Here is a 26,425-nt window from a genome sequence, read left to right on the forward strand (position 1 = left end):
AGTGGAAACACATACGACGAGTCGGTTCTCTGGAAGCTTTTCCTTCAAACACACTCTACCTGGGGCTCTACTCGCTGACCACACACCATGTAGGTGTATGGCCTTCAGTTGACCTCTAACTCTGGACTTTGCTTGAACCTGAAGTCTAGTGGGCTGATGAGGCTTCATGAAACAGTGTCCCCGGTTTCAGAGCCCAGTAAATGGCGCCCTCTGCTGTAAAATCTTTGGAAGTGAACCACCATTTCAATGAAAGAAAAAAGTGCAACACCTACTGAGCTCTGAAAATGAGCACACTCATCTACCCATCACTTCGTCCTGTCACAGATTTGACTTAAAAAAAAAAAAAAAATTACGCTCATTAGTTCATGGACCTTTACTGAATTCTACATTCCTCAGTTCCTGTAACACTTGACTTCTAGAGCACCCTCAAACCTTGTACAGATCCTGTGTTGGAGGCCCGAACAATGCTCCGTATACTGTGTGACTTGAGACAAAGCAAACCATTCTGCTTGGCTACGAGGACCCTTAAACATTTAATATCCTGACGCCCTTAAAAACTGAACATCTTGTGAGACAGGGGTGCGACAATTATATAATATAATTTGTGAATAATTCATCTCAATAATCGCAGTTTAATATTTGCCACAAGAAGCCACATTTTTCAATTGGAATGAATTTGGTACATTACTGAATCAAATGATGGACCCATACATACATTTCAACAACAAAATATTGTTTATTTTGCATCAGTTTGACAATAGCATAATAAATCATGATGGTGGCTATATTCAAGTTCTTATATCACCTTATTTAAACGTTCTTTTAATGTCTTGAAAATATTTGAATAAGAATTTAAATTTTAGAATATTAAATAAAATAAAATTATTTTTTGTTGTAATTAATTTATTGTAATTAACTCAGTCCCACCACTATATATATATATATATAAATGTTGTGTTGATGTAATAAGTAGAACATAACATGTGACAGAAAACAACTTCTCTTTCTATTTCAACAACTACAACAACATTTATGTCAGACACATCAAGTTAGAAAACAATAGACAACTTTGACAATATTGTTTTAGGGACACAATATCTTTTATAGATTCCTGCTTCGAACCTTTTCATCATTTGAAGGTTCAGACGTACAGCAGCGATGACCAAGGTTCTGTTTAAACGACAGCAATTGTATTTCTACAAGCACGAGGTGTCAATGAGAGGTGTTGCAGCATGTGTGTGTCGCTCAGGATTCCGCTGCAGGAAACATGTTCTCCTCTTAGTTCAAACCTCAGGCTTCATCCTTGCATCACAAACTCGTCTGTGAGTCGAACTAACCGAAGCACAGGCTGCTGCCTTGGAACGGCTGGCTTCGCTTCTTTTTCCTTTTACCCTGGAAAGATTGACGAAATGACTTGGTGTGGCGTTTAAATGCACGTCTGGAACACTTACGTAGTTGTCCTTAGCGGACCATCCAGGATAGAGCTGCATGTGGAGCTCCCTCTCCTTCTGAGCCAGGGCGTAGTATTTGGACTGCTCGGAGTGCGAGAGGCCGTGCCACTGAGGAGTCAGACAGTTATCAGACAGTCGTCGCACCATTGAGTTCAGAGAAGCACTGGAAGAGACTTGCCCTCCGTCCCAGGATGCGGTTGATGGCGGCGCTCTCCTTCTCGTGACCTTCCTGCAGGACTTTGTGTCTCATCTCCTTCATGTAAAGCATGAACGCGTTCAGAGGCTTCTTCACCGGAACTCCAGGCCTGCCGAAGCACCGAGAGTTGTCCTGATGCAGTGGCCCCAGAGACCCAAATGTTGACACTCTTACCTGTTGAAGGGGTCGCCATGGTTACAAGAGAGCGCCGCACTGATCTGCTGGTCGTATGGGGAGGAGGGAAGGAAGTGTTTGTCGCTGTATATGAGCAGAGGGATGAGGGGATGGACGGACATCTGCAAAGACAAAGTCTTTTGAGGAGGAAATATGTGCTTTATTCGGTTCATGAAACTATTTAAAAAACAAAATAACCTGCAACATACTTTCTATCAACAATGGCTTGACTTTGAGGTCTAGTTGAAGCTGTTAACACAGTTATGTTCATGAATATAATGTATGTTTTTATCAGATATAGAAGACTAAAGATGAAAGTTAGTGCACTAATCGGGTGCACACAGTTACCAACGCTGATGTTAGAGGAAGTGACAGAGCTGTTTCCTTCAGCTGTTTCAGAGGAGCATATCACAGTCATGTGGCCAACGCCGCTGTGGGCTGTGACCTCTGACCTCTAACATGACACTGATTGTGTTGGAAGGCCACCATATTGGCTGCTAGGCCTCCACTCTCCTCGACTCACAGCATCTGTCTGGACCTCCGTGCTGGTGTGGTGGTGCTGTCCAGCGCTGGCCATGCACTGCGGCCAGTCCAACGCCTGATTGTCGCCTGGAGAACCATAGACAGGCAGGAGGTAAAACCTCATCGGTGGGTGAATGAAGTGCAATGTTCTTACCAGGTGTGCAGATGATCTTCTGCCCATCAGTCATCTGACCCAGTTCCTGAGATACAGACCAAGATATTTTCCCCTGAGTCCAAATCTGTGAGCTCTATTCACGTCCAGTTTTCATTTGTGCCATAATTTGTAGATAAGAGATGACATTTAAGGGGGGTGGGGATTCGAACAAGATATGTTTAAATAGAAACTAAGCATTAACATAACAGCAAGTAAAGAAACAGAACAAAATGTTAAAATATCACACCACAAACAAAATGTTTTCTGTATTCACATTTAAATGATGTTTGAAATAAACAGTATGTGAATTAAACAATGAATTATCAGGTTAAACATGGAAACAACAACAATCATTTAAAAATATATTGTCATTGTAATAACTATAATAATAATTATTCAATGTAATTATGTTTCAGGAAAAAAAAACAGAACGGGACTTACCTCTTTGTGAGGCATCTGCTCCAAGTGGAGGAAACGTAACACGGATTAAAACGTGTACTCTGTAAAGTAAAATAATAAAAATAAAATTGAAAATCAAATGAAGAGAATCTGATGGTGAAACGTCACAATGGTGACCTACACTTGACTGAACACCCGTTGATCTGTCCCTGTCCGTTATAACGAGTCACAACCATGCTGCCCTCTACTGGTGGGTTTTGGAATCGCAATCTAATTGATACTTCATGCACCGAGCGTCAATTGACGAAAATCGATGCCAAAAAACTACTATGCGTTTAGCACGGATTATTTTTTTTAAACGGCGGGAGAAGAGGTTAAATCACCATCATCATCATTATTGACTTTAAACCAGGTCAGTGTGTCAATAAGTGGTTGTTGGTAATCTAGAATTGAATTGATCAATTTATTCATTATCCAATATGTAAGATACATTCACTGGAGAAACAAGTCTTCAATAAATTCTGCTCGAGTTTGACAAATCTGTGACAGACGTTCCACACGCTCCTCCCACTAATGCATCACTAGCCTGTGACCTCTGACCCGGTTTGCAGGGTGGGTCAGGAGCCAACACGCTGGTGGATTTTTAGTGGCTCTACTGTCAAGAATGTTTTAGTGCCACGCCTCAGAGTGAGGAACATCTTCTGACTTGTGCCACATTTACATGTCACATGGAATCAGCGTAGATTCACACTCTGCTATTGTTTGTAGGTACAGCACACGCTTCATATATATTCTTTATTTTCATGAATGTTTAAGGTTTTATTCCTATTGTACGTTTTTCTTTCACTCATCTGAAGTTGGATGTAGTTTGAGTCTCTACAGGATGATCAAGCTCCTCCCCATTTCTCTTGAGACAGACTTTTAGTCACTTCCCGAAGCTCACTTCCCGAAGCTTGCAAGTTGTGCATTGAATGGCAGAAGACTTTTCTGCTTCTTTTCCTTTGGGATTCTCCCTTCAGGGGAGGCCACATCATCCTCCTCCATCTCCTTCTGTCCTCTGCTTCCTCTTCTCTCAAACCTACAAACCTCATGTCCTCCTTCACCACCTCCATCAATCTCCTCTTTGCCTTCCTCTCCACCTTCTGCCTGACAGTCCCAAAATGCTTCTCCTTCTCCTCCTTCTTCATCTTCTTTTTCTTGTGCTTCGTCTTCTTCTTCTTCCTCTTTCGGCTTCTCCCTTCAGGGGTGGCCACAGCGGATCATCCTTCTCCATCTCCCCCTGTCCTCTGCTTCCTCTTCTCTCAAACCTACAAACCTCATGTCCTCCTTCACCACCTCCATCAATCTCCTCTTTGCCTTCCTCTCCACCTTCTGCCTGGCAGTTCCAAACTCCTTCTCCTTCTTCTTTTTTCCTACTTCTTCTGCTTCTTCTTCTCTTCCTTCCTCTCCTCCTCCTCCTTCTTCTTCTTCTTTTCCTTTTGGCTTCTCCCTTCAGAGGTGGCCACAGTGGATCATCTCCCTCCATCTCCCCCTGTCCTCTGCTTCCTCTTCTCTCAAACCTACAAACCTCATGTCCTCCTTCACCACCTCCATCAATCTCCTCTTTGCCTTCCTCTCCACCTTCTGCCTGGCAGTTCCAACCTCAACACCTTGAATTACTTCAAAATTTCTGACTACTGCCACTTAAAAAATATCGCCTCCAACAAAAAAGTAACCAAAAAGGAAAGGTGAATGTAAATGTTTATTTTTGATACAAAGATGAGCGTCAACAAAAATAAAACTAAATATAGTTCGCTTTTCAAATTTAAATGGTCGAAACAGTTTGATAAAATATTGGAATCAAAGTGAATTTGGGACGAAACCAGTGGAAATGTTGTTATTGTTTTGCCTTTAATACCTGTGCACAACCGTCCAGATTTGTTTCCTGTCGACGCTGTTTTTATGTCGCACCACCCAGCGCGGGAACTCCGTCGTGCAGATAAAGTTTTTCCTCAGGATTCCACCGAAGAAACGTCAAGAACAGCGACGGTGTCATGTCTTGCTGGAGGAAAGACACACCTGGGTCGTCGAGGTCCGTCGACAGGCTCGGTGACGTGTCGAAGGCTGCGATATTGAGACAAATAGTCACCGAGAAACTGAGCTCAGGAGCCCAGGAGATACTGGCGGTGGTGGAGCGAACCATAGTCGGCTACGAGGAGGACGCTCTGGGCTACAGACGAGAACTGGAGAGACAGAAGAGGCTGCTGGAGTGTCTGCTGCAGCCTCGGGTCAAGCTGGAGCGAAACGGTTTGTACAGCCGTGTGAGTGGAGTGAAGTAGCATAGTTCACAGCCAAGGTGGAGTTGCCCATGTTTGGGGTAGTTGTAGTTTGTTTCACCGTGCGAGTTTGTTTGCAGAGCTTCGTGCAGCGGCGGCTCGAGGGGGGTCAGCAGGGCCACGCACAACCGCTGGAATTTCTCTGTTTCCCGGGAGAAAGCCTCTCTGCGTGTATCTTCAGCTCTGTTTATCAAACTGTACATGTGTTCCTGTTCTTGTCTAGTTTATTTCTCGTCGATATTTTGTTTGTCACTCTCGGCGCTACACAGACTTTGCGGAGAGCACAAATGTAAACAATGTACACAGAGCAGTTTAAGATATTGAGTTGAACTTGTGCGAGTCTCTTGAAGTCGACATTGGTGTAGTCTAAAACGCTTGTAAAACAGAAATCTCTTATTGTAGCTGAGATCACTGACCGCAACATCCTCGATTCTCTGACCATTAATGGAGTTTCTGATGGCAGTGAAAAGGAGTCTCACAAAAGGCCGTTATGTCATTTTCCAGAGTAGATGAAGTTGTATTTGGTTGTACTGAGTGGAGTGACTCTAAAACTCGAGTCACACAGAATGACATGGAATTGTCCACCGACATTCAAAGTTATTGACCTTAAATGCCCTGCTCAGATGTTCAGGAGGAAGACCTGGGTTTCATCTGGTATGGAGATGATTCCTCACCGTTTGATGAAGACACCCTGGCACCTGAAAATTTGAGCGCGAGACAGAAACAAGAAGACCCGAAGGATCCAGATTTTGAAATCTCAGAAAGGTTGTATTTGCTTGTTGGATGGTTTTACTTCTCTGAGAATGTGCGAGGATCATCCCCTGTTCCCCCACATTGCTGCAGACCCCTGTGGGGGGGGATCTCCATACTACTCTTGATCTTCCTCTGTCTTCACATCTTCCTTCATCATGCACATCATTGGTTTTCCTCATTTTCTTCATCTCCAACATTCCTTGTCCTGGACGAGGAACGAGGATGGGCAAGTCGTCCAACTCTCTTCTCTCCAAGTGTCCAAACCATCTGTGCTACAAACTTCTTCACTTGTCCCTCTGATATGCTCACAGCCTCAGTATCTTCTTCTCCACTCTCACAGACCGAAGTCATTCTTCTCTTTGTTGTATCAAACTAGTCGATGCGGTGTTTACATTTGACGGACTAAGCTCCATCTTCAGTTGCAGGACTTCGACCCCAAAAGTTCCGTCTGAGAGAAGAGTGACCAAACCTTGGTTCAGGGAAGAGAAAGACCATATCTTCCTGAGGGTCCGTGTCCTGGACGACACTTTGACTGGTGAGTTCAGAAAGATCTTCTAAAGGCTGCTCAACAGCAGATGTGTGGAACTCGATTTTGACATATGTGGTTTTTAGACCCAGTAATGTCTGTGATTCTCTGTCTTTTAACTTGGGTCCGCTGTGACTATGTCAAACCCAGGGGTAGAAACCTCGCTTTTAAAATGGGCAGTGATTTTAAATGTGATTCTCAGATCATCGTGGTCGTCAAGTTGTGTTTCTTTTATCTCCATCGGCTCGCTAAGGTGAAGACCATTTTATCCAGGCAGCATTTGGAAGCAGTGGTCCTTGCTTTTATCGCGTGCCAAGTGTCTCCTTGTAGGAGTTAGCCAGGCGTTCCTGACCCGTCTGCAGCTGAGCAGCTGCTCCAGGAGGTACCTAAAACTGAGAGGAAGGTGAGAGGAGACCGGCTTTCTCAATCTGTGGCCCCGGGCTCCCTCACCATGTTAGACAGGCACCATCACTGTCCACTTTTAAAACACTTCTTAAAACGCACTTTTACTCTTTGGCTCTTATACAACCACACAGCTGATCTTTTTAGTAATTTTAAGTGCCCTCTGCCCTCTTTTAATTCTATTGCATTTATTGTTTGTTTCATCCTGATTTTACAGTTGTACAGCACTTGCTGATGATTTTTTTTATTGCTTTTTAAAGTGCTTTACAAATAAATATGGTGTGGTATATGTTCACCCTGCTGTCCAAAGATGGACTAGGGGGAGGAGTGATGATACATGTATGACCTTGGGCCTCGATTATATTCAATGTGGCCATCTGCCGCTGTCATGTGGTATGTCTTCTTTGGGCTCACCAGCTCTTACAAACGTAGAAGGTTTGAGCCACTGCGGTTACGGTTACAGTAAGAAATGGTGGGGGCAAAATGAAATATTTACTGAAACTGGAACTTACTTTTTTGACAGACTGGACAAATTATGATAGGTGGAAGGAACTGTGTCTGTTCTGTGAAGAAAAAGTTAGATTTAGATTCATAGATTCATTCAGTTGATGTGATGACAAGTGTCACGTGATCCCTAGCTTTACCGAAAAACGACCCGATGCAGCTGTGGTGCCCAACTGGCCTGCAAGAGATGGACTTCCTGCGGATGCTGCACTCCACCATCCCTCAGCTGACTGACAACCAGGCATGTACATGTACATAGCAGACCGCAACAGAAACAAGAGAGTGACCTCCATGATCCCGGAGGAAATCAAAAGGAGCATGTCCTCGGTGAACAACCCGACACTCTACATTCGTCTCAAGGTGAAACACACACACAGACTGTTATGAATAAATAACCTTAAGGAATTATAATCAATAGTAGGTGAAGAATAACTTTAAATTTCACCCACAGTGAGCGAGAGCGGCCCTTCCTGTGCCACATCTGCCCCAAGGCCTTCATGGAAAACTGCAGCCTGAAATCCCACCTGAAGATCCACAGCGAGGAGCGGCCGTTCACCTGCCCGGTCTGCAGCCGAGGCTTCATCTCTCTCGCTTCAGCTGCTCAGTGTGCGGGATGGGCTTCAAACGCAAGGGGAACCTCAACGCGCACATGGGGATACACACGAAGGACCGGCGCTTTGTGTGCGGCATGAAAATGCACCTCACCATTCACATGAGGACACACAACGCAGAGCGGCCGTACAAATGCAAGCTGTGCCACAAAACCTTCACACAGAGTCACTGCCTGAAGATGCACAGTGTTGCTCCGGTCGCCGTCGACTCTGGAAACCCTTCGTCACATGGACAGGGCTCGTCTGTGTGAAGGTCTCTGCACCTCCCACATACACAACACTCAAGCCTGAGCCAATGAACCAATCAGAAGCGAGGTTTAAACTGGACTTGTGATCTTCAATTGGAAGTGAGTCGTGACTGCTGATCCCTGCTTTTAGTTGTTAGGCCGAGTGAAAGATGTGCAGCATCCTGTCAACGGGGTGCGCAGTGTGTTTCATGAACCATCACGTTTGGTCATAAGAGCCCTTCATGAGAACACTTGGACCAAAGTTTAGGTGAGTAACACTCCAGCTGTTGAGATTATGTTACACACTGAGAAAATGCTTGAGATTGTTTTAGTGTTTCCCCAATTGTTGTCTTCTTTTTGGTTTTTTTTCTGACAACCGGTGACACTGGTGAAGTCCTGCAGTTGATATGTAGAAACAGAAGAGCTTTTTTTTGCAGATCTTGAGCGCCCCCTGTAGGTCGCACACAGATCGCAGGTTGAATGTATTCAAGACACCCAAATCACCATGGACTCAGGCTTTCTATCGCTCACACAGCAGAACCTCACTTCGAAAATTTGTTTTGTTTGAATTTTTTTGTTGTTGTATGAGCCACTAAATGGTCTTAACTTAGGGCACAAAACACTTTCACTACTGTGGGCTTCGTCTTAGAGCGCTTCCCAGAACAGAAGTGCACATTTAAGCACACGGACCTCAAGTGGTCTTTTGCTGGTAGGTTAGATTCTGTTGGAATTAAAGTACACACTGTAACATTTCACTCTTCACTTCTCCTTCTTGGCTTCACATCGAAGTCTTCCCCCAGCCAACTCCAAAAAGCGTTTTCATTCACAGTGTCTGATCGTATTTTTAAAAACTTGGAGACAAAAGTCCGTCAGCACAGCTTTCTTGCCTTCTTGTGGTCACATGGTAATAAATAATTCCACAGTCAAAATCCAAAATAACCTTTCAAGTACGAAGATGGAGTTTCAGAGAATAAATAGCTTTGTGTTGTGCTGGAATCCTTCAAGGCAGCTCCAGCATCCCATGCTCCTCCAGGACTCTCTGGGTTCTGGCGTGCACCAGCGTCAGAGCGTGGATGATGACACGCAGGACTGGTACCGCCTCGCTCTGGCTCTGAACACACACCAGCTGCAGGAAGTACTTCCTGTCTGGCAGCGCGTGGAAGACCAGCTCAGCGGCTTGACGGAGCATCCAGGGGTGATGGGGCGCCAGCGCCACCTGGTAGGCGTCTCTGGGAGGAGAGTTTGGTGTGAGATGGTGACCTCAAGAGTTTTCCTGGTTCTGCCTGAAAGGAATGAGCAGCCAACAGGTGGATCCTGAGGCGAGCCATTGACCTGCCTCCTGCCCCTGACTCTGAGATCGATGTTGATCTTTTACACTAGTGGCTGCACCTTGCGGTTGAGAGAAGTGCTGCCTTCATTCATCTTCTGTTCTCAGAGGACCATCAGGGTCTGAATATGCCCCATAATGGATTGTGAGGGTCCACTCTTGCCTTGCTTCCCTTCTATAGTGGGCGTCATAGATACACCCCTACATGGAGGAGACCATCTCCACAGTTCAGCTGAGAAAGGGGGTGCATTACTCTCAAAGACCAGTGTACACTGTTTGTGACCCTGTGAGGCCAAGGACTTTGATTTTGAGGGACCTCCAGATACTGGCGTCATCTAATCCAGTGGTCCCCAAACTCCGGGGACCGGTACCGGGCCACACAAGAAATTATGAATTATTTCTCTTTTGTGTATTGTCAGTCTGAAGGATCTTTTATTTTGAAAAACCTTTTATTTGGAAAAATGATTCTCTGGGTTAAGCCTCTGTCACTTGAGAACCACAATTTAACCCACAAACTTGCAAAATGAGTAGGAAACAGCTGTTTCTTTGCGAAGGGGAAAAGGCTCAGTGAAGAGACTGGAGAAGTGCCTACGACTTCCAAGAAGAAAAACAAACTACCGGGAGTCGTACTTGAAATATGGATTTATCGTGGCCGTCTACCGTCACTCCCAGATGGAACCGTCTCGTTGCAGAGGAACAAGCTCAGGGCTCCCATTGATGGTGAGTTAAAACTTTCATGCACTTTACATTGGGCTTTGTGGTGTATCTGTATGCTATTTTATAAAGGCATGTTTAAACATTACCATGGCGACCAGAGTCAGCGGGCATGAGGGCAGGGGGAGGAGAGTTTGTGAGTCTTAGTAGGCACACATGCAGAGGCCTTATGTGACGGTTCAAAGTGGCAACTACATACCCCCCCAGGCCACGTTCCCATTGTCAAGTGTTGACCGGTCTGCGGTGATAAAAAAGTTGGGGACCACTGATGTAACCTATGGAGACCATGGAGACCAATGTGACGATACCTGCAGAGCTCTCCTGGTGTTTTGAATCGTCCCTCGGCGTCTGGCGGCTCCGTCAGCCCTTCCAGCATCAGCTTCAGCCACAGCTGCGAGCGATGCAGCCGCAGCAGCGTTCGGCAGCCCGAGTCAGTGCGCCAGGAGAAGTTGACCACTCCGGCCTTGAGTTCGGCCTCCACCATGGAGCGGACGGAACGATACATCTAGGCAGAGAGAGGTGTTTCCCAACACTTACGTGAGGAACAGGCTGGTGAACGGGCACGACACTGTGTCGTCTTAACTGTCTCACCCCGGTGTCCAGTCCAAATGAGGCGATAGTTTGGAGTCCTGAGTTCCAGCGAGTCTCTGCTGCGTGCTTCAGAGAAAGCTCTCGTATCAGCGACACCTTTTCGATCACCTTCTGGGAGAAGAATCCCACCACCGTCCCGAGTGACTCCATGAAACTGCAGAGAGGAGGGATGTGGAGAGCTTCAGGAAGTCTGTCCCTACGTCGGCGAGAGTTTGGCCTTACCTGATCAGCTGATCCCAGCTCTGCAGATATGGACCCAAGAGAACATCATCCTCATCCGACAGGCTGGCCTTCAGGAACGTCAGCAGTTGGGATGCTTGAAAAGTTTGGCCAGGACACTCCTTGATGAGGTGTGGCGCAATGTCAGGCCCCGCCCACTTTTCAGGAAGGGAAATGGGTTTTTGCTAAGAGAGACAATGGTTGTTCATTAGAAGTTTTCAGTGGAGTAAATATCACACAGTTTGTTCCTCCTGGGGTCCAGACAACACTCTGAGCTGTTGGGATGTGTGGCAACGTGTGGCACTTCAATTCCTCCTGGGCTTCAGCCACCAATATCTGACTGTGGGGCTGTGGCTCCCGATTTTGAGAATAGAATATAAGTAAATGATCATTTATTCACATTATTTCTAATATTTCTCTGTCCATGGTTCAAGTCAACTGTTCAGAGACATGAGATACAGCAGTCAGACGGCTCAATTTAACCCCTAAATAAAGCTGGCAGAGCAGTCTGTCAGACACCAGCGGCTTCTACCAGAGACGTGAAACATTGAATTTCTCATCTCTACACTTAGTTAACTATTATATTTAAACATAAACAAATAATGATGTGGGAGACAAACTCCACTGATAAGTTTAATCATAAATCAGTTTCAAGAGAGACTGTAGTGTCCAACACATGGAATAGAATGAAAATGGATTTATCGCCGAAATGATAACATTTATCGCGATAACTTTTTTGGTCCACATCACCCATCCCTAGTTCACATATGTTTCCCATTCGTGTTGCTGTCATATAAAAGTGGCTTTAGTTTTAATTTCGAGGAGAGCACCTGTGGACCTTTCATCTGGTGCCTTGGCATCACATAAACATAACTCTAGTCCCAGATATTAGCCTTGGTATCAGAAAACCTATGAGAAAAATGTGTTGTTGTTTTTTTTAAAGTAATGTTGACTACTAATGACATGATAAATACATACATTTTTGTGGCTGACTCTGCGGCATGGATGCCCTGCAGGGCCGCAGTCGCCCACTTCTTCCTGGTCTGAGGAAAAGACAGCAGTTAAAAGTAACAATGTCATGTATTTAAGTTATAAGGAGGTGGATGGCGCTGAAGTGGAATGTTTGAGGAAGGAGAAACGCAAGAGCCAACATGGCCGACCTGTTGGAGGGACTCACGTAGCCAGAGGGAGCTGAGGAAGAGAAGGAACGCCAACATGGCCCACATCAGCAGGTACCGCAGCACAAACTTCCGTCTGAAGATCATTTTGGCTTCAGCTTCACAGCAACTCAGAGCTTGAGCACATTTGTCGTCGCCATCGCTGCACTGCTACGACCTTTGCCCTCATGTTATCTACACACACTCTCCCAGGTCAAAGGCGGTTCTGAATTAAAGTCGCCGTCCTCCAGTTATCCAGAGCTGTGGAACAACTTCATGATTTAGCCTCTCAGGCCTCTGGTGACAAGGATTTGAGGGTGCAACAGTGAAGAAAACACATTTATTTCAAAAGAAAGAGACAAATAGAGCTCAGCTGTCCATGAGCGGTTCCCTGGTGTCTTTGGTTTGTGAGTTTGTGCTTTGTGGAAAGAAAAGGCTGCAGGTGTGTTCTCATTACCCTCAGGTTTGCATGTGAGAGGAGCACGACTGAACAGCCTGAGGTGTCCACTGCAACAGACGTCTGCGAGATGTGAGGTGGTTGAAGTAGAGCAACACTGAGCTCATCTGAGGTTTGTCATTCAGAGTAGTGAAAACACACCTGTGACTACTGTGAAGGTGAGAAAGGTATGTTGCGTAAACCTGGTGTTCGTGGGCGAGTAAGGAAGACTAGTGTTGCATTAAGGTCCTAGTTTCTTCTACAGGTCCAAAAACAGAAGTGCAAAAAGGTAAGGGCAACAAAGACTATCAAACGTGGCTGCTATTAGATGCTATGTCCTTAATCTGGAGTCATATATGTGGAACTCAAAATTCAATTTGCTGAGCAAAGATGAGGTCGTGATGGCAGCATCCAGACCTCCTGCGAACTTGGTCTCTCCTGCCTCAGCTCCAGGGCTTCACCCCAGTGGGAGCCGAGAGGACAAGATGCCAGTGTCAACTCAAGTTTTCTCTCATTTCGGAGGCTCTGTTTTGAGTCCACAGGAGGTAAATTCAAAATCAAATATTGGTTATTATATTCCACAGCAAGAAGTTTCCACAAACACACACGTGCACCAGAGGTCCGACTGACAGAGGTTTTTACATGTCTGCAGGAAGGTTTGTGTTGGTGTGAACGGTTTCATGTGGATTTGTGAGGGTTTTCCTGTGTAGGAGAGGTTTTCTAGTGGTCGTGCAAAGTTGGATCTACAACACGAGAGGCTTGTATGGAAGAGGTCTTCTAAAACATACCCAAGATATTTACAGGTGCGTGGTGTGGTATGAGTGTGTGGAGTTCACGTGAGCATGCTGAGGTTTTTTTGGTTTCATACGAGAGGTTTTCACATGTGATGAGTGTGTGTGTGTGTGTGTGTTTGGCATTTTGGGCATCAAGTGCATTGGTAAAGAGGTTTGTGCAGGAAGGAGCTCAAGTCTTTGTAAACACAAGGAGCAAGTCACTTTTTGAGGGGCTTAGGAGGTCCAGATTGTTTGTGGTCCACATGAGCGGAGGTGGACCGCTGGTCTCGGCCCAGCTTTGAGGGATCTAGGAAGCACAAGTGTGTCGGGGCTGTCATGTCACTTTGATCTGCAGAACTTCGCTCAGTCCAGGACGGGTCTGGAGAATCTGGTGGATTAAAAGTGGGAGTGTTAGACTGCGGCTTGATAGTGACTGGCAGCTGCATTTACCTTCAGTGTGCTCAGAATTTCTCCGTACAAGTGTTTGGACTCCTCTGTGTCCGTGTCCTCGAAATAATCGTCGGCTGAGATCTCCACCGTGATCTGCCTGATGTTCGCACAGCAGCCTGTGGAGGTCACGTGATCCGCTTGACTCAAGCGCTTGTGATGGCGACGTACACGCGAGTCTCATAAGCAGGCTCACCGTGGAAGTGCAGGATCGCCTGGCCGCTGACCGGGGTGTGCGTCAGAATGAGAGTCTGCAGGCTCCTCAGCCCAGCATTGCAAAGCTCTGTCGCCGCCTGCAGGCCGAGGTCGTTAATGCGCTCCAACGCCAAGACCTGCAGGTGAGCGCAGCTGCGCACTGCACGCAAACACAGCTGATGAGCTTGAACTTCAGCCAGTGGGAAAATCTTTATTGTGTCACTCACCAACAGAAACCAGTCCCTGAGTCCCACAGCCGGCTCCGCCCACGCTGAGGGAGCGGAGGTGTGGCCAACAGCGACCAATCATCTGCAGACACCGGCTGCCGAAATGAGTGGACTGAAGGCTGAGGAGAGAATGGCATGACATGTACAGACAACCGCTGAGGTGCAATCCATCATTCAACCACACGATGGAGGTATTTGACCATAAGCAGATTTCTAAGAGCCAGTACCGACCAGGGGTGTGATGGCGCCACGTGGAGGCTGCAGATGCTCCTGCAGCTAGCACCGAGAGCCCAAAGTACCTCCTGACCCAGAGGATCAGTGGAACTCCTGCACACACAGAAACATCTTGATTTGTGGAGAACAAAAACTTGCATACGATGCCACACACACACACACACACACACACACACACACACACACACACACACACAGCAGCAGCCGGCCTAAGCATTGAAGATCAATACTGAAGTGAAAGTAACTCACCTGTAAACAAGTGTGTTCAGGTTCCGACAGTAGCAGCTCACCAGCCACATGCTCCGGTCTGTCAGGATGTCGGGACACTGAGCGATGGACAGGTGGAACAGACTGCCCCCTGCTGACCGCAGCAAGGCTTCCAGCCCAGGCTCAAGACTCCCTCTGAAAGAGTATGTACAGAGGGAAACTGAGTATTGGTCAGGTTAGCTACCATCATTTCATGTCCTCTACGTCACACCTTCATGTCCTCAGCCATTAACCTCCCTGGTTGTCTTCCTCTTTCTTGGTCCATCACTGTCTCTCCTCTTCAGGTGTCCAAACCTCCTGGCTGTCCTAACTTTGTCTCTAAACTTCTCCACATCCCTCATCTACTCATTCTGATCTTGTGGATTGCTTATGGAAGTAGAAACTATCAAGAACTGCAACGATGTAGTCTTTACACATGAACCACAAGATTACAGATTTACTAGTTTAATACAAAATTTTATACGTATCTGCTCATGTTTGAAGTAAATTTTGGAATAAATGAAAATATATTTCAAAATAAAAAGCTATAAATGAAAGTAAAGTGGATTTCAAGACAATAACTGGGGCCCAACAACATAAACACCAGATAAAGACACCATATAAGTCAATAAATATATATGTACAAATATAGAAAGAAAGACTACATTGTTGGCAGAAGGCAGATAATTTGAAACCCAGAAGTGTCTAGACATTAACACAATTGAAATGAAAACTAAAAGTGCTATTTAAATACTTTGAAATATCAATGAACACTGAAACAGAACTAAATAAAAACTCTTTAGCAGGAATCACTCATCAAGGCACCATTTATACATGTTTCAACAGAATGTGTCCGAGCAAATATAACTCAGGTTCCCACTGACCCGACGAAAGACGGACTGAACATTTACCGAATGTCGTTGTGATACTCTTCCTGAGACTCCTCTGGCCGTCGACTTCGAGGCTTCAGGTTGTTGAGCTCCACACACTGAGTTTGTGTGCACCACTGAGACAAAGTGATGAGGAACTAAGAACAAAAGAAGTTTTCAGTCTTTCCTTCAGGGACACCTAAATAATCTGAACATCTTTAGAGTTGATTTTTTGGGCATTTCAGTGTTTGTCACCATGAAAAACATTTCGTCAAGAAACTGGACTCTCATCGTTGAGTCACCTGTGAAGACACTCTGGCGCTCTCCAGTCGCACGCGAGTCCAAACAGCAGGGTGTCGGGCGACGAACCTCCAATCGGAGCAAACCTCGGCCGCTCGCAGCAGGGAAGAGACGTCTAAATATGGAAACACGCAGAAGAGCGCTGCTCTCAGCCGTAAGGTGTCCGCCTCCAGCTGTCGATCACTGCCGCAGCGCAGCGAGGGAGAGGAGCGGGTGGAGGAGGGGAGCTCTGCAGGAGCGGGAGAGGAGGAACAGGTTGTCAGTGCAAAGCTTCTCATGGAGCGAAAGCTTGGCACAGGCGACCTGATCCAGGGGTGTGCGTTCGCGAGAAAATATGCCGTCTGAGTTCGGCTCGGCTCCAGGGTCCTTCTTCCTCCTCTTCCTCTTCTTCATCGTCTTCATCCGTGCTGTGTTGTCGGCGGCTGTTTTTGCTCCATGTTTGGCCCCATCCACTCTCCCCCACCCTGACACACAAACCCCAAGACTCATTTTTAAACATTTGCTCAAGACAGGTTTTATGTCCACAACAATTCCTACATCAAACTAGCTATGGCCATTTAACCATAAATTAATAGCATTTTTAAATGTATACAGAAGACAGGATATGCGTTCTTCTCATAAGTATTTCATATCCCGTCATGTTATCAGATGTAACGTCGAGGGGGCAGCTGTCTAAGCCAGCATACTTTGATAGTGCTTCATAAGTTTGCTGGCCAATACTGGATTTTGGGTTTGGGTCTCCGGGACTGGAGCCAGAGGAGGGGTGCTCAGAGTGTCAAATCAGAGAGATAAACACTGCCTCAGGTCTGCCCCTGGGCTTCCTCCCAGTTGGACATGCTTGGAACACCTCAGTAGGGAGTAAGAATCTCGAGCCGCCACAACTGGCCTGTGACAGAGCTGCAGCTTTACTCGCACATGGAAGAGCTTCGCTACCTTAAATACAGAATCCAGAAAATAAATTTCTCCGTATATAGCATCTATAGTGTCAGTCCGATGAAACAGAGAGAGAGAAAAGCACAAACGCCATTTGGTCTCAACTTACAAGTCCAGACGGGCCAGTGACTAGACAAGCAACATGCCCTGTATCTGCTATCACGGCCCATCCTCGCTCCCATGGCGTAATATATTGATCTTGGGAAAGTGGACTTTTGCACCCTATGTTGCATGTTGACGGATTAGGCTTTCAATTGAAGCACATGTTCCACCTACTACAACAGCACAAGAAAAAAAAGGTGGTTGGGGTTAGGTATGCCATGGGAAGGAGCTCCATTCATTTTACATGTAACAACGTGTCAATTGCTTTTTAAAGCCCATGACTCTGCGGCTCTGTTTGTCTGATCTGCCTATGTGTCAACATACAACACAGAAGGCTGCCTTTCTCGTCAGTATAGGACACATAAGTCAACTTTCCCAATGTCAATATATTACACCATGGGAGTGAGGACTGGCCTTGCCAAGTGTTGATGTCTCTGTCTCCTAAACACCTGAGCACATGTGCTGTCCCTCTGATCCTATCCATCCTGCTCACTCCCAGAGAGAAGCTCAGCATCTTCATCTCTGCTACCTCCAGCTCTGCCTCCTGTCTTTTCCTCAGTGCCACTGTTTCCAAACCATACAACGTTGCTGGCCTCACCACCCTTTTGGACACTTTCCCTTTCATCCTTGCTGACACCCTTTTGTCACACCTGACGCTTTTCTCCAATGATTCCATCCTGCCTGCACCCGCTTCTTCACCTCTTTCTCACACTCTCCCTCACCCTGGACAGTTCAGCCTTCAAATCCCCCATCTTCATTATGATTTGATTAATAAATAAACACAAAAATTAAGAAAAATATGTTCACTTAAATAACTAATACCATTATTTTAACAGATGGGAAAGTCATTTGACACCTTCAACGGTTCTGTTTTCCTCCAGAGGGAATGGAGCTCAGAGCTTCACTTCTACTGATGTTCCATTTAAAACAATCAATTAATAGTCGTCGATAAATCGCTACAAAGTAACCAGTTCAGGATGATTTAGTGGCACACACTGAATTTTCATTGTCTGACAGCAGGTACTAATAACAGCTAAAAGACTCACCAGAACCGCTCCCTCCTGTCAGTCACTCTCCCCTTCTCACTATTGGACCAACTGGGGGCCAGTGGATGGCGGCAGATCGACTCCTGGATGTTCCAAAACTCTGAACCCAGAGATGCTGTCCTCATTCTCCCAGAGTCGCCGCTGAGACACAGAGAGATGAACCGCACTGATTCATATTCAGTCAAAGCTGTTGCTGTAAAGCCTGAGCAACAAAGGCGGCACCTGCAGGGATGAAGGCCGTGCAGCTGCTCTCCCAGTCGGTACGACCCAGAGACACTGAAACTTCTCTGGGTGGAGTTAAGAGGAGAACAAAGAGGTGTCAGATGATGAGCAGCAGGATTCTAATCAAAGGTTCTTTGCTTCATCAGCTGTTTATCACACTCCTCCAACGCACTATACTGTGGCAGAACCTCACAATATTTTAATTCCTATCTTGCAGATCTATACCTACCCGGTTACCTATGACTTCGTGAGCCTTGTTGTCGAGAAAGTCGTCCGTGCTGGCGTCCAGACTGCGTCCGCCACGGCACAGCAGAGGTGTGTATCTGTCTTGTGAGCTCAGCTTCAGAAGCTGCCGCTCGGCTCGGTCTGCGCGGTCCAATAATGTCTCGATAAACACCTGCAAATACACAACCAACACGTCATTTAAAAACCTTCAATATCCACGATCAAAAACAATTCCCATGTAACGTGTTATGCACATGTGTCGATATAAGAATATAATAATCAAGATTTCAAATTTCGTTTAGTCCCTTTTAACTGGCATCAGAGCGTCACCTGTGGGACAGAAGGTGGAAGTCAAAGTGATGCTACTGACGGCAATGTTATTGAGACATTATGAAGTGATGTATAATATTTCAGAATCAGAGGAGCTTCAGTGCCGTTGTCAGTGAAGGATTCCTCAGACTATGGATTCTCTTGGTGCAATCATGCATATTGATATGAAGATGAAAATAATAAATACAAGCGTAACTATAAGTATTAATAAAGTACTTACCTAGTGCAGCACCTGTGATGATTTAAAGAAATGAAGTGCTCATGAGTTTTAAAACGTGTAAGAGGGGCAGTTCATGGAGCAAAAATGAATTGGATTCTTTTATGGAGTCATTTTTTCCCATCAAAATAAATCTTAAAGAAAATAGCTTCCAATAAAAGTGCCTTTGTAAAATCATATTTATATATTTTACCCAAATCTTCTATTACTTATTGTTTCAATTGAGACTAAATACAATGAAATAATATATGAATGTCGAAGCATATAATGTTGTGGCAGAATAAGACTTTTCCCTGTTATATACCGTAATTTCTATAGAGCGCACCGGAATATTAGCCGCACTCCACTAAATTTAAGAAGGAAAATAGCTCTTGTTCATAAACCGCAAAACCAGACTCGCTTGTGTTCACACCAGACTTTTGAGCCGAAAGAACTTTGTCTTGAGGCAGTGTCTCGCATCTTTTTTTCACATTAAAGCGCTCAAGATGCGCTGTTTTCGCCCATAGGCCCAAAGTTCCGACACCACTCAGCGGCTGCTTCTCGATTCCAGACCTCCAGGAGATGCGCTCTGTTGCCAGAGCTGTGGACACGTGGGTGAAAACAGCGCATTTTGAGTGTTTCAAGGCTAAATAAAAAGCCTCTGATTTCATCAGCTTTCCATCTGTAAAAATCCATATATCTGTTGTAGCTGTTGTATAAGATCACGAGAAAAAAAGTAGTGAGTTATACTCCGGAAATTACGGTAATTATTTAAGTCACAAAAATTACGTTTCATTTAGGTTTCATCTGTCCTTCTGTCTTTTGACTTTCAAAATAGACTGCCACAATGTGGCCCCTTTAATGATGGTTACTAATGAAGCGTCATGCAAAACGAAGAAGGAGGAGAACCACTGAGGTTCATGGATGTATTAAAGAACATACAGAGACTGTGAGTGACTCGAGAGGGTGATGGAGGTGGAGGAGGCTGACCTGCTGTGATGGGTAATGCCGTACAGCATGACGAGAAAAGCTCTCGGAGAGCAGACCTATGACTTCAACATGCTGGGAACACTGCTGAAATGAAGTACTGTTGAGTCGGCATCACCCCCAGTAACCCAGTGCAAATGTCGCAAAATTGCAGCAGGCGACATTGCGGTATTTAGACAAGCCAATCTGCAAACATGGTGGCTGATGTAGTCACCGCTATACACAAGCAGATGGCCTGTAACTTCAGCTCATCTCTATCTGATCAGATTCAGTAGAAGCCTTCATCTCTAACAGTTTCCAAGCTACAGGCTCTGAAAATAGTGAGATCAAAGTGGAATATTTCATTAAATAACAGGAGCAAAGTGTTGAAGACAAGGTGATGAGATGAGAGATGATGAGGATTCAGGGTTTCCAAAGTGGCTGGAGAGACTCAAGCACTTTCCCATCATTTAGGACCTCGGGGAGAGAATCTATCTGAAGGAGCCCCCTACAGGCGACTTTCATTCACTTGTTAAGCCGAAGGATATGATTGCAAAAAGCCACGTTTGTATCTTCAGAACAATCGTCACCTGCAGCCTGGATTTCGCTTCCGCCTCTTTCACCGCCGTCTCCCTTAAGAAACGTTCGATGCCCTCCATCTCCCTGCAAACAGGCAGAGAAATAGTGGACGTGGTTATCGAAGATTGGAACGAGAGAACTGTCCGAATGATGAAGAGCATGGTGCGAAACATCAAATGTGAACGAGAGCAGTTTTGGAGAAGGAAGCCATGACAACAGCGAGTGACCTCACAGACCGCACTCCCCAAGAGCTGCTGTCACATTCCATTCATCATCATCACAGAATGGAGGCCAGCATGTTTGTCTGTGTGCGGAGACAAAACAAACATGCCGCTGTGGCCTGTGCTGAACAGTGCGGCTCGCAGGAGAACATCTCCTTCAAATGAATCAGGGCGATTCTGTGATTGCGAGGACTCGGAGCAGGATTTGGCTCAGACTGAAAACGGCACAGTCTTTAATGGAAATGAGGCGTTTGATGAAGGGCGCTACTCGTGATGAGAACAGAGTGAGACAAGGAAACTGACTGCTGCTGTTCACTCAGCTCCTTCTCCCTCCCTTGCAACTCGGCCTTTAATTTTTCTGTCATCTCCATGGCAACTGAGACCTGAAACATAAACAAGATCAGTCAACAAATGGTTTCATTGTTCTGTCCAGACACTTGGTGAGGAGTTTACTGGCCTGCTTGGACAAGTGCACCACCTGCTTCTCCACTTCCAGTTTCTCCTTTTTCAGTTGCTCTCCCGTCCGCCTCTCCCGCTCCAGGGACGCCTCCCGTCTCTTTAGCGCCACCATCAGTCGGCCCATGCGCCGGTTCACCTTCTCCTCTACCTGCGCCAGTGTTTTGGAGATGGAGCGGTCCAGGCCCAAACCCAGCCTCTCCTCCAGTCCGATGCTCACTGAAACCCCCCGATCCAGACCCAGCTGGAGCGCCATGTCTCCCAGCCTTCTCCCAGGAAATGCCTCTAGAGGGCCAGGCAGGGCGAGCATCAGGGAGGGCTTAGTTTGGCTGTCGCCGAGAGAGCGATCGACCGGGTTAAACAAATCACTCAGCAGCTTTCCGGAGGCCGACGATGAGGCCAGATCCAGACAGGCCAGGGGCAGTGAGAGGCTGTGGGGCTCCGTGTCCTGAGAAGAGGCTTGTTTTTGGAATGCAGCTGGACCAGGTAATGGGAGGAGGGCGCCCGGCCTGGAGCTTCTTACTCGAGCCTGAAGAGACACATTTTCTTTTATTGTCTTTTAGAAGCAAAGGGTGATGCTAAGACTCTGGAAAAGAGCACAACATACCATGTACACCCCACATTCATAGGAACCTAGTCTTTTCCATCGTACAATGCATATACTAAAGCATTGGAGTTCACATTCTCCATGCTGGCTAGGGATGGGCGATAACTTAACGTACACCATATACTGCCAACACACAGTGTCCTCGATGACAATTCTGCATCTCACGATAAATACGATAAACACGTGGCACTCCACGGCGCGCCACGCTCTCCAGCTCAGCAGCGTTTGACAGCCGTGTGACAGTTGTGGAGAGTGTGGTGGACTTTGGTTCACGATCGTAGTTTTAAACCTATTTGTAATACAGGGAACCTTTGATAATGACACTGGTCGACTCTGAGTCTCTGGATCAGTGTTTATTTTATTAGATGGAGTGGTCCTCATAAGGTTCTCTGACGCGGTTGTCTGCCTTGGTTCACATCAACACATGCAGGTCTGTCGTGGTGAAAACAGTTGGATATTGGACGGACATCCGCTCCGGTATTGGCGGCGGCGGCGTCCTCTTCCGCGTCCCCATTAGGGTTCACTGATCGCGGACACACTCTCACAGGCAGTGCTAATGCTACGACCCGGCATCAGTTGGGGACCATCAACAAATTCTAAAGCTGTCAAAGTATGAGCGAAACCTTCTATAAGGAAATAAATGATCATTTATTCTCATTATTTCTAATATTTCTTCAATATCATCTTGGAAATGTGTCCAGACTGCTCCATAGTTCAAGTCAACTGTACAGAGACATGAGATACAGCAGTCAGACGGCTCAGTTTAACCCCTAAATAAAGCTGGCAGAACAGTCTGTCAGACACCAGCGGCTTCTACCAGAGAGGTGAAACATTGAATTTCTCATCTCTACACTTGGTTAACTATTATATTTAAACATAAATAAATAATGATGTTGGAGACAAACTCCACTAATAAGTTTAATCATAAAACAGTTTCAAGAGAGACTGTAGTGTCCAACACATGGAATAGAATGAAAATGGATTTATCGTGAGAATTATCGTCATCGCATTTATCATGATAACTTTTTTTGTCCATATCGCCCATCCCTACTGCTGACAGATGCTCAGAATCTGGATCAACAGACTGCTGGTGAACCTTAGCTGGTTCTGATTTTGATTTGCTTATTCTCTTAAAATAGTTCTTTACTTGTAGCTTTCAGTTAGTCAGTACTACAACACCTCCTCTTCCTCTCCTACAGTGTTAGTTTCCTCAACTGAATGTTCACGCAAACGGATTACTTTACTCCTACTTATGTAAATGATACGACCTGTGCTCAGATTAAATACTAAAATAGACCAACTTTCACTGTCCCCTATCTCTGATGGGGAAGGATGAAGTGTCTTTCACATTTTAATCACAATTTTGGATGCCACTTTTAAGCTATGCTAATCTTCTGTGAACTGTTCCGGAAAACGCCGCAGATGAATCTCAGGCCTTGCACAGTTGATCCGTGATCACTGAGGTTTCACATAAAAGAAAAGATAAAAGCACTGTGATGTCTGGCTTGAGACCTATAAGCAGTGACGGATAAGCGGTGGAGGATGGATGAATAAGACGTTCTTGCTACTTTTTTAAGTGTAGCAATAGTTGTCGATATTTTCTATCACACCACGAATAACTGCTTATAATTGTGCACCTCTCAAGTTCACACTTAAATATTCATCCCCAAAATAGACGTTCCTGTGTCGGCTCACAAACGACAGCTGTAAAAAGGCAATGTCATAAGGTGAAGAAACGGAGATGGATTTATTACAGTGTATAAGTCACACTACAGTGTTACTAAACCATTCATTCCCTCAAATGTTTCCGCTCATCCCTCAGGTCTTTCAAGAGGCATAGGAGATGAGCCTGAATAACTGGTGTGTGGCTCACATGAAGGTGATCTGGACTGGAGGCAGGTCGAGCTTGAAGGAGAGCGAAGAACCAACCTACTGGCAGGCTGCACCCACTGTACTTGAAAACAACTTGGGATTACTTATGTGTGAAGTGATTTTAAGTAACTAGTTAATCGAGACTGGAGAGTTAGTCTGATTCAACAGCGCTCTGCATGAGAAACCCCAATGGAAAAACCTAAAAAGAGCGTAGAACTTTAAGCAAAATGAGAGCGTCTGAGGTATTTCAGGTGAATCCAAGTTCCCTTGAGCTCATGTGACCTATATGGATGGATTTGAACCACTAACCTGTGATAGCATTAGCAGAGTCTCATAGGTGTGTTGGCTGACCAGATGAGCCCGAAGTTCAGGCACTGATGAAAACCTGAACTGGTCACCACAGCGTGGACAGAAGTAGGGCATCTCCAAACAGGCGGGGGAGGAGATAGAGGAAGACATGATTCACCGAGGATCAGCAGGGAAACCTAAAGGTAAAACACACACACACACACAATCTGCCGAGAGCAACACAGGGTTTGAATTCTAGCTTGACGGAAAAGTGGGTCACAGTAAATGTATGCTACATTATTGATGGAAGGAATCGGGACGTTATTTTAGATCTTGAAAAGACACAAGGTTTGAGATGACTGAGCAGCGTTAATCCAAATTAATATATATTAAACCCATACTACAGTCGAGGAGTTGACAGTTGTGGGACACGTGTGTTGGAATGAAGCTAATTGCTAAGCGAGGCGTGCGACTGTGCGTGTGTGTGTGTGTGTGTGCGTGCATTTGAGGCAAGCATGCATGGTCAAACCTCACCAAGGGAATTTAAACACGGTTGAATAAACATGAAGAAAGGAATTATTAGGGAGTGTCTTACTTAGATTGGTGAATCAATCCAAATCAATGAATCTATAGAAATGGAACGCTATATTGTGTAATGTTCATTCATGTGGAAAATATGAGCAATATGAACAATTTCTGTGGTTATGTTTGGGTGTTGCTGTAACAGAGCTTTTACTAAAATAAGAGCAGATGTGAATGTGAAATTGGAGATTAATAAGACTGATATTAATATTGATATTTGTGCAAAAGCTACATTTGTTGTGAGCTTAAACAACAAGACGCTTGGAGGAAACAGTAGTGGGGTCAAATGAGGTCACCTGCCAAAGGACCGCCGCTCACTCTCGCTCTTGTTGTTGGACTAACTCACAGGAGCTAGTGCCGCTAGCGCCGCTTCTTGCGTTTAAACACGAGCGTGATATTTGAAGTCGCAGCCGGCGCTGCGGTGGCTCGCGATGACTGACTGTTTCACTGCTATTACCTCGTGACTCCCGCGTAAAGTCTCACCTGTGAATTTCCTGATGCGTCACTTGTCAACATCCACCGAGAGCCCGTCGTCATGACACTCGGCTTTCCCGCTCATTCTGCTCGAATCCTTTACTTCACTTGCTGTCGAGATGCAACCGTGTGGACGTGAGCGCGTGTGTGTGTGTTGACACTCGCTCCTCCCGCCCGGTTCATCAGCGTGCAGGCGCCGCGTGCCTCCGTGGTTAGTGACGTAGAAGCCATGTGACGTCTGGATGTGGCCATCATGGCGGAACGACAACTATTTTTTTAGGTCTTTTTTTCCCCTTCTTTTTCATGTATGAAAGTGGTTTTGGTTGTAGGTGGCGGTTGTAGGGAGTTTTAGAAACAAAATAAATAGTTGTGCAAGAAAGAATTTTGGCAACATAAAAAACATATGAACGAACGGAATTCCATAATGATTAATTGAAAAAAAAATAATAAAAAATAAAAAAATAAATAAAAAAAAAAAAAAAAATATATATATATATATATATATATATATATATATATATATATATATATATATATATATATATATATATATATATATATATATATATATATAGCAGCAAGAAGTGTGCTGAGCTACCCTGGCATTTTGACATGACGTTCAATTTTGGGGAAGAAACAATTTGTCCGTTGCTGTTGGTCAACTTTCTTACAACCTTGCGATGTCAGGTAAACCTATTTGGATACTAACTAATGTAATGATCCTTGTTTGTATCCGACAACATTTCTGCACACGCACATCTGATTGCAGAGCTGCTCTGAAAGAATTTGCTGAGCTTGCCATGAGGCGGTCGAATCGATAAGAGAATTCAAGAGTAGTATAATTAAATAAAAAGGGATTCTACAGAGTTGATTAGATTATGACATGGGTATCGGATGGCAGACAATGAGCAGAAGATGGGCTTCAAATAGTCCAGCCAGCTGAGCCCCCCGCTTTAGTGTGGTTGTTTCCAACACACCCTTTTTTATTTCTTCTCTAAGCACATTACATTTGTAGTAGATCAATGATCAATGTCCTTCAATGCAAAACAATCTGTTTATCTGTTTAAAATGTCCTCATTCTACGGCGTAATACTATGGTGCCGTGTCATAAAGTGTTCTGTTGTAGCACAGCTGCCCCTCAAATCAGCCTGGCACACTCATAGCTCCAAACAGTGAAAATGACAGGAATGATGGGGCCATTAGTTGCCTGGCAACTGCAGGCATTTAATGACTAGAGGAGACAAGGAAAGTGATGATGATGCTGAGGAATGTGGCCAAAGAAAACAGCGGTGAAGCGTGGATTATATTGACTGATGATCTGAGTCAAGTTTTATGATGTTTTGACAATAAGTCTTGT

At 45.3% G+C, this 26,425-nt stretch overlaps 4 protein-coding genes across 6 annotated transcripts; 1 reads left to right on the forward strand and 3 right to left on the reverse strand.

Annotated features, from left to right (window-relative positions):
• Window positions 1-1,332: 1,332 nt before the first annotated feature.
• Window positions 1,333-2,569, reverse strand: LOC128755989 (transcription factor 7-like). Its single transcript, XM_053860110.1, has 6 exons — window positions 2,498-2,569; window positions 2,345-2,430; window positions 1,822-1,943; window positions 1,585-1,756; window positions 1,452-1,532; window positions 1,333-1,392 (listed from the first exon to the last, which is right to left on the reverse strand). The coding sequence occupies exons 1-6, from the start codon at window positions 2,529-2,531 to the stop codon at window positions 1,333-1,335; spliced, it is 555 nt and encodes a 184-aa protein (XP_053716085.1). The 5' UTR covers window positions 2,532-2,569.
• Window positions 2,570-4,833: 2,264 nt separating this feature from the next.
• LOC128756590 (uncharacterized) lies at window positions 4,834-9,301 on the forward strand. 2 transcript variants are annotated; one of them, XR_008414273.1, is made up of 5 exons: window positions 4,834-5,382; window positions 5,835-5,976; window positions 6,384-6,499; window positions 7,531-7,756; window positions 7,848-9,300. XR_008414273.1 is itself a non-coding variant. In XM_053861257.1 (5 exons), the coding sequence occupies exons 1-4, from the start codon at window positions 4,930-4,932 to the stop codon at window positions 7,653-7,655; spliced, it is 636 nt and encodes a 211-aa protein (XP_053717232.1). In that variant the 5' UTR covers window positions 4,834-4,929; the 3' UTR covers window positions 7,656-7,756; window positions 7,848-9,301. The 2 variants fall into 2 exon arrangements, 1 of the variants encoding a protein (XP_053717232.1); XM_053861257.1 differs by having other exon boundaries at window positions 4,834-5,182; window positions 7,848-9,301.
• On the reverse strand, window positions 8,082-12,471 carry gltpd2a (glycolipid transfer protein domain containing 2a). The gene is made up of 6 exons (XM_053861256.1): window positions 12,263-12,471; window positions 12,064-12,128; window positions 11,089-11,270; window positions 10,867-11,020; window positions 10,584-10,780; window positions 8,082-9,463 (listed from the first exon to the last, which is right to left on the reverse strand). The coding sequence occupies exons 1-6, from the start codon at window positions 12,348-12,350 to the stop codon at window positions 9,235-9,237; spliced, it is 915 nt and encodes a 304-aa protein (XP_053717231.1). The 5' UTR covers window positions 12,351-12,471; the 3' UTR covers window positions 8,082-9,234.
• Window positions 12,472-12,603: 132 nt separating this feature from the next.
• LOC128756585 (F-box only protein 41-like) lies at window positions 12,604-25,274 on the reverse strand. 2 transcript variants are annotated; one of them, XM_053861247.1, is made up of 17 exons: window positions 25,078-25,274; window positions 24,034-24,209; window positions 21,247-21,774; window positions 21,093-21,172; window positions 20,580-20,652; window positions 18,502-18,669; window positions 18,273-18,337; window positions 18,051-18,191; window positions 16,273-16,433; window positions 15,972-16,198; window positions 15,712-15,827; window positions 14,804-14,956; window positions 14,552-14,647; window positions 14,321-14,439; window positions 14,095-14,253; window positions 13,902-14,017; window positions 12,604-13,839 (listed from the first exon to the last, which is right to left on the reverse strand). In XM_053861247.1, the coding sequence occupies exons 2-17, from the start codon at window positions 24,181-24,183 to the stop codon at window positions 13,786-13,788; spliced, it is 2,406 nt and encodes an 801-aa protein (XP_053717222.1). In that variant the 5' UTR covers window positions 24,184-24,209; window positions 25,078-25,274; the 3' UTR covers window positions 12,604-13,785. The 2 variants fall into 2 exon arrangements, 1 of the variants encoding a protein (XP_053717222.1); XR_008414272.1 differs by lacking the exon at window positions 12,604-13,839 and having other exon boundaries at window positions 14,325-14,439.
• Between the last annotated feature and the right edge of the window lie 1,151 nt (window positions 25,275-26,425).

This window comes from Synchiropus splendidus, chromosome 3 (genome assembly GCF_027744825.2).
Source record: "Synchiropus splendidus isolate RoL2022-P1 chromosome 3, RoL_Sspl_1.0, whole genome shotgun sequence".
NCBI lineage: Eukaryota > Metazoa > Chordata > Actinopteri > Syngnathiformes > Callionymidae > Synchiropus > Synchiropus splendidus.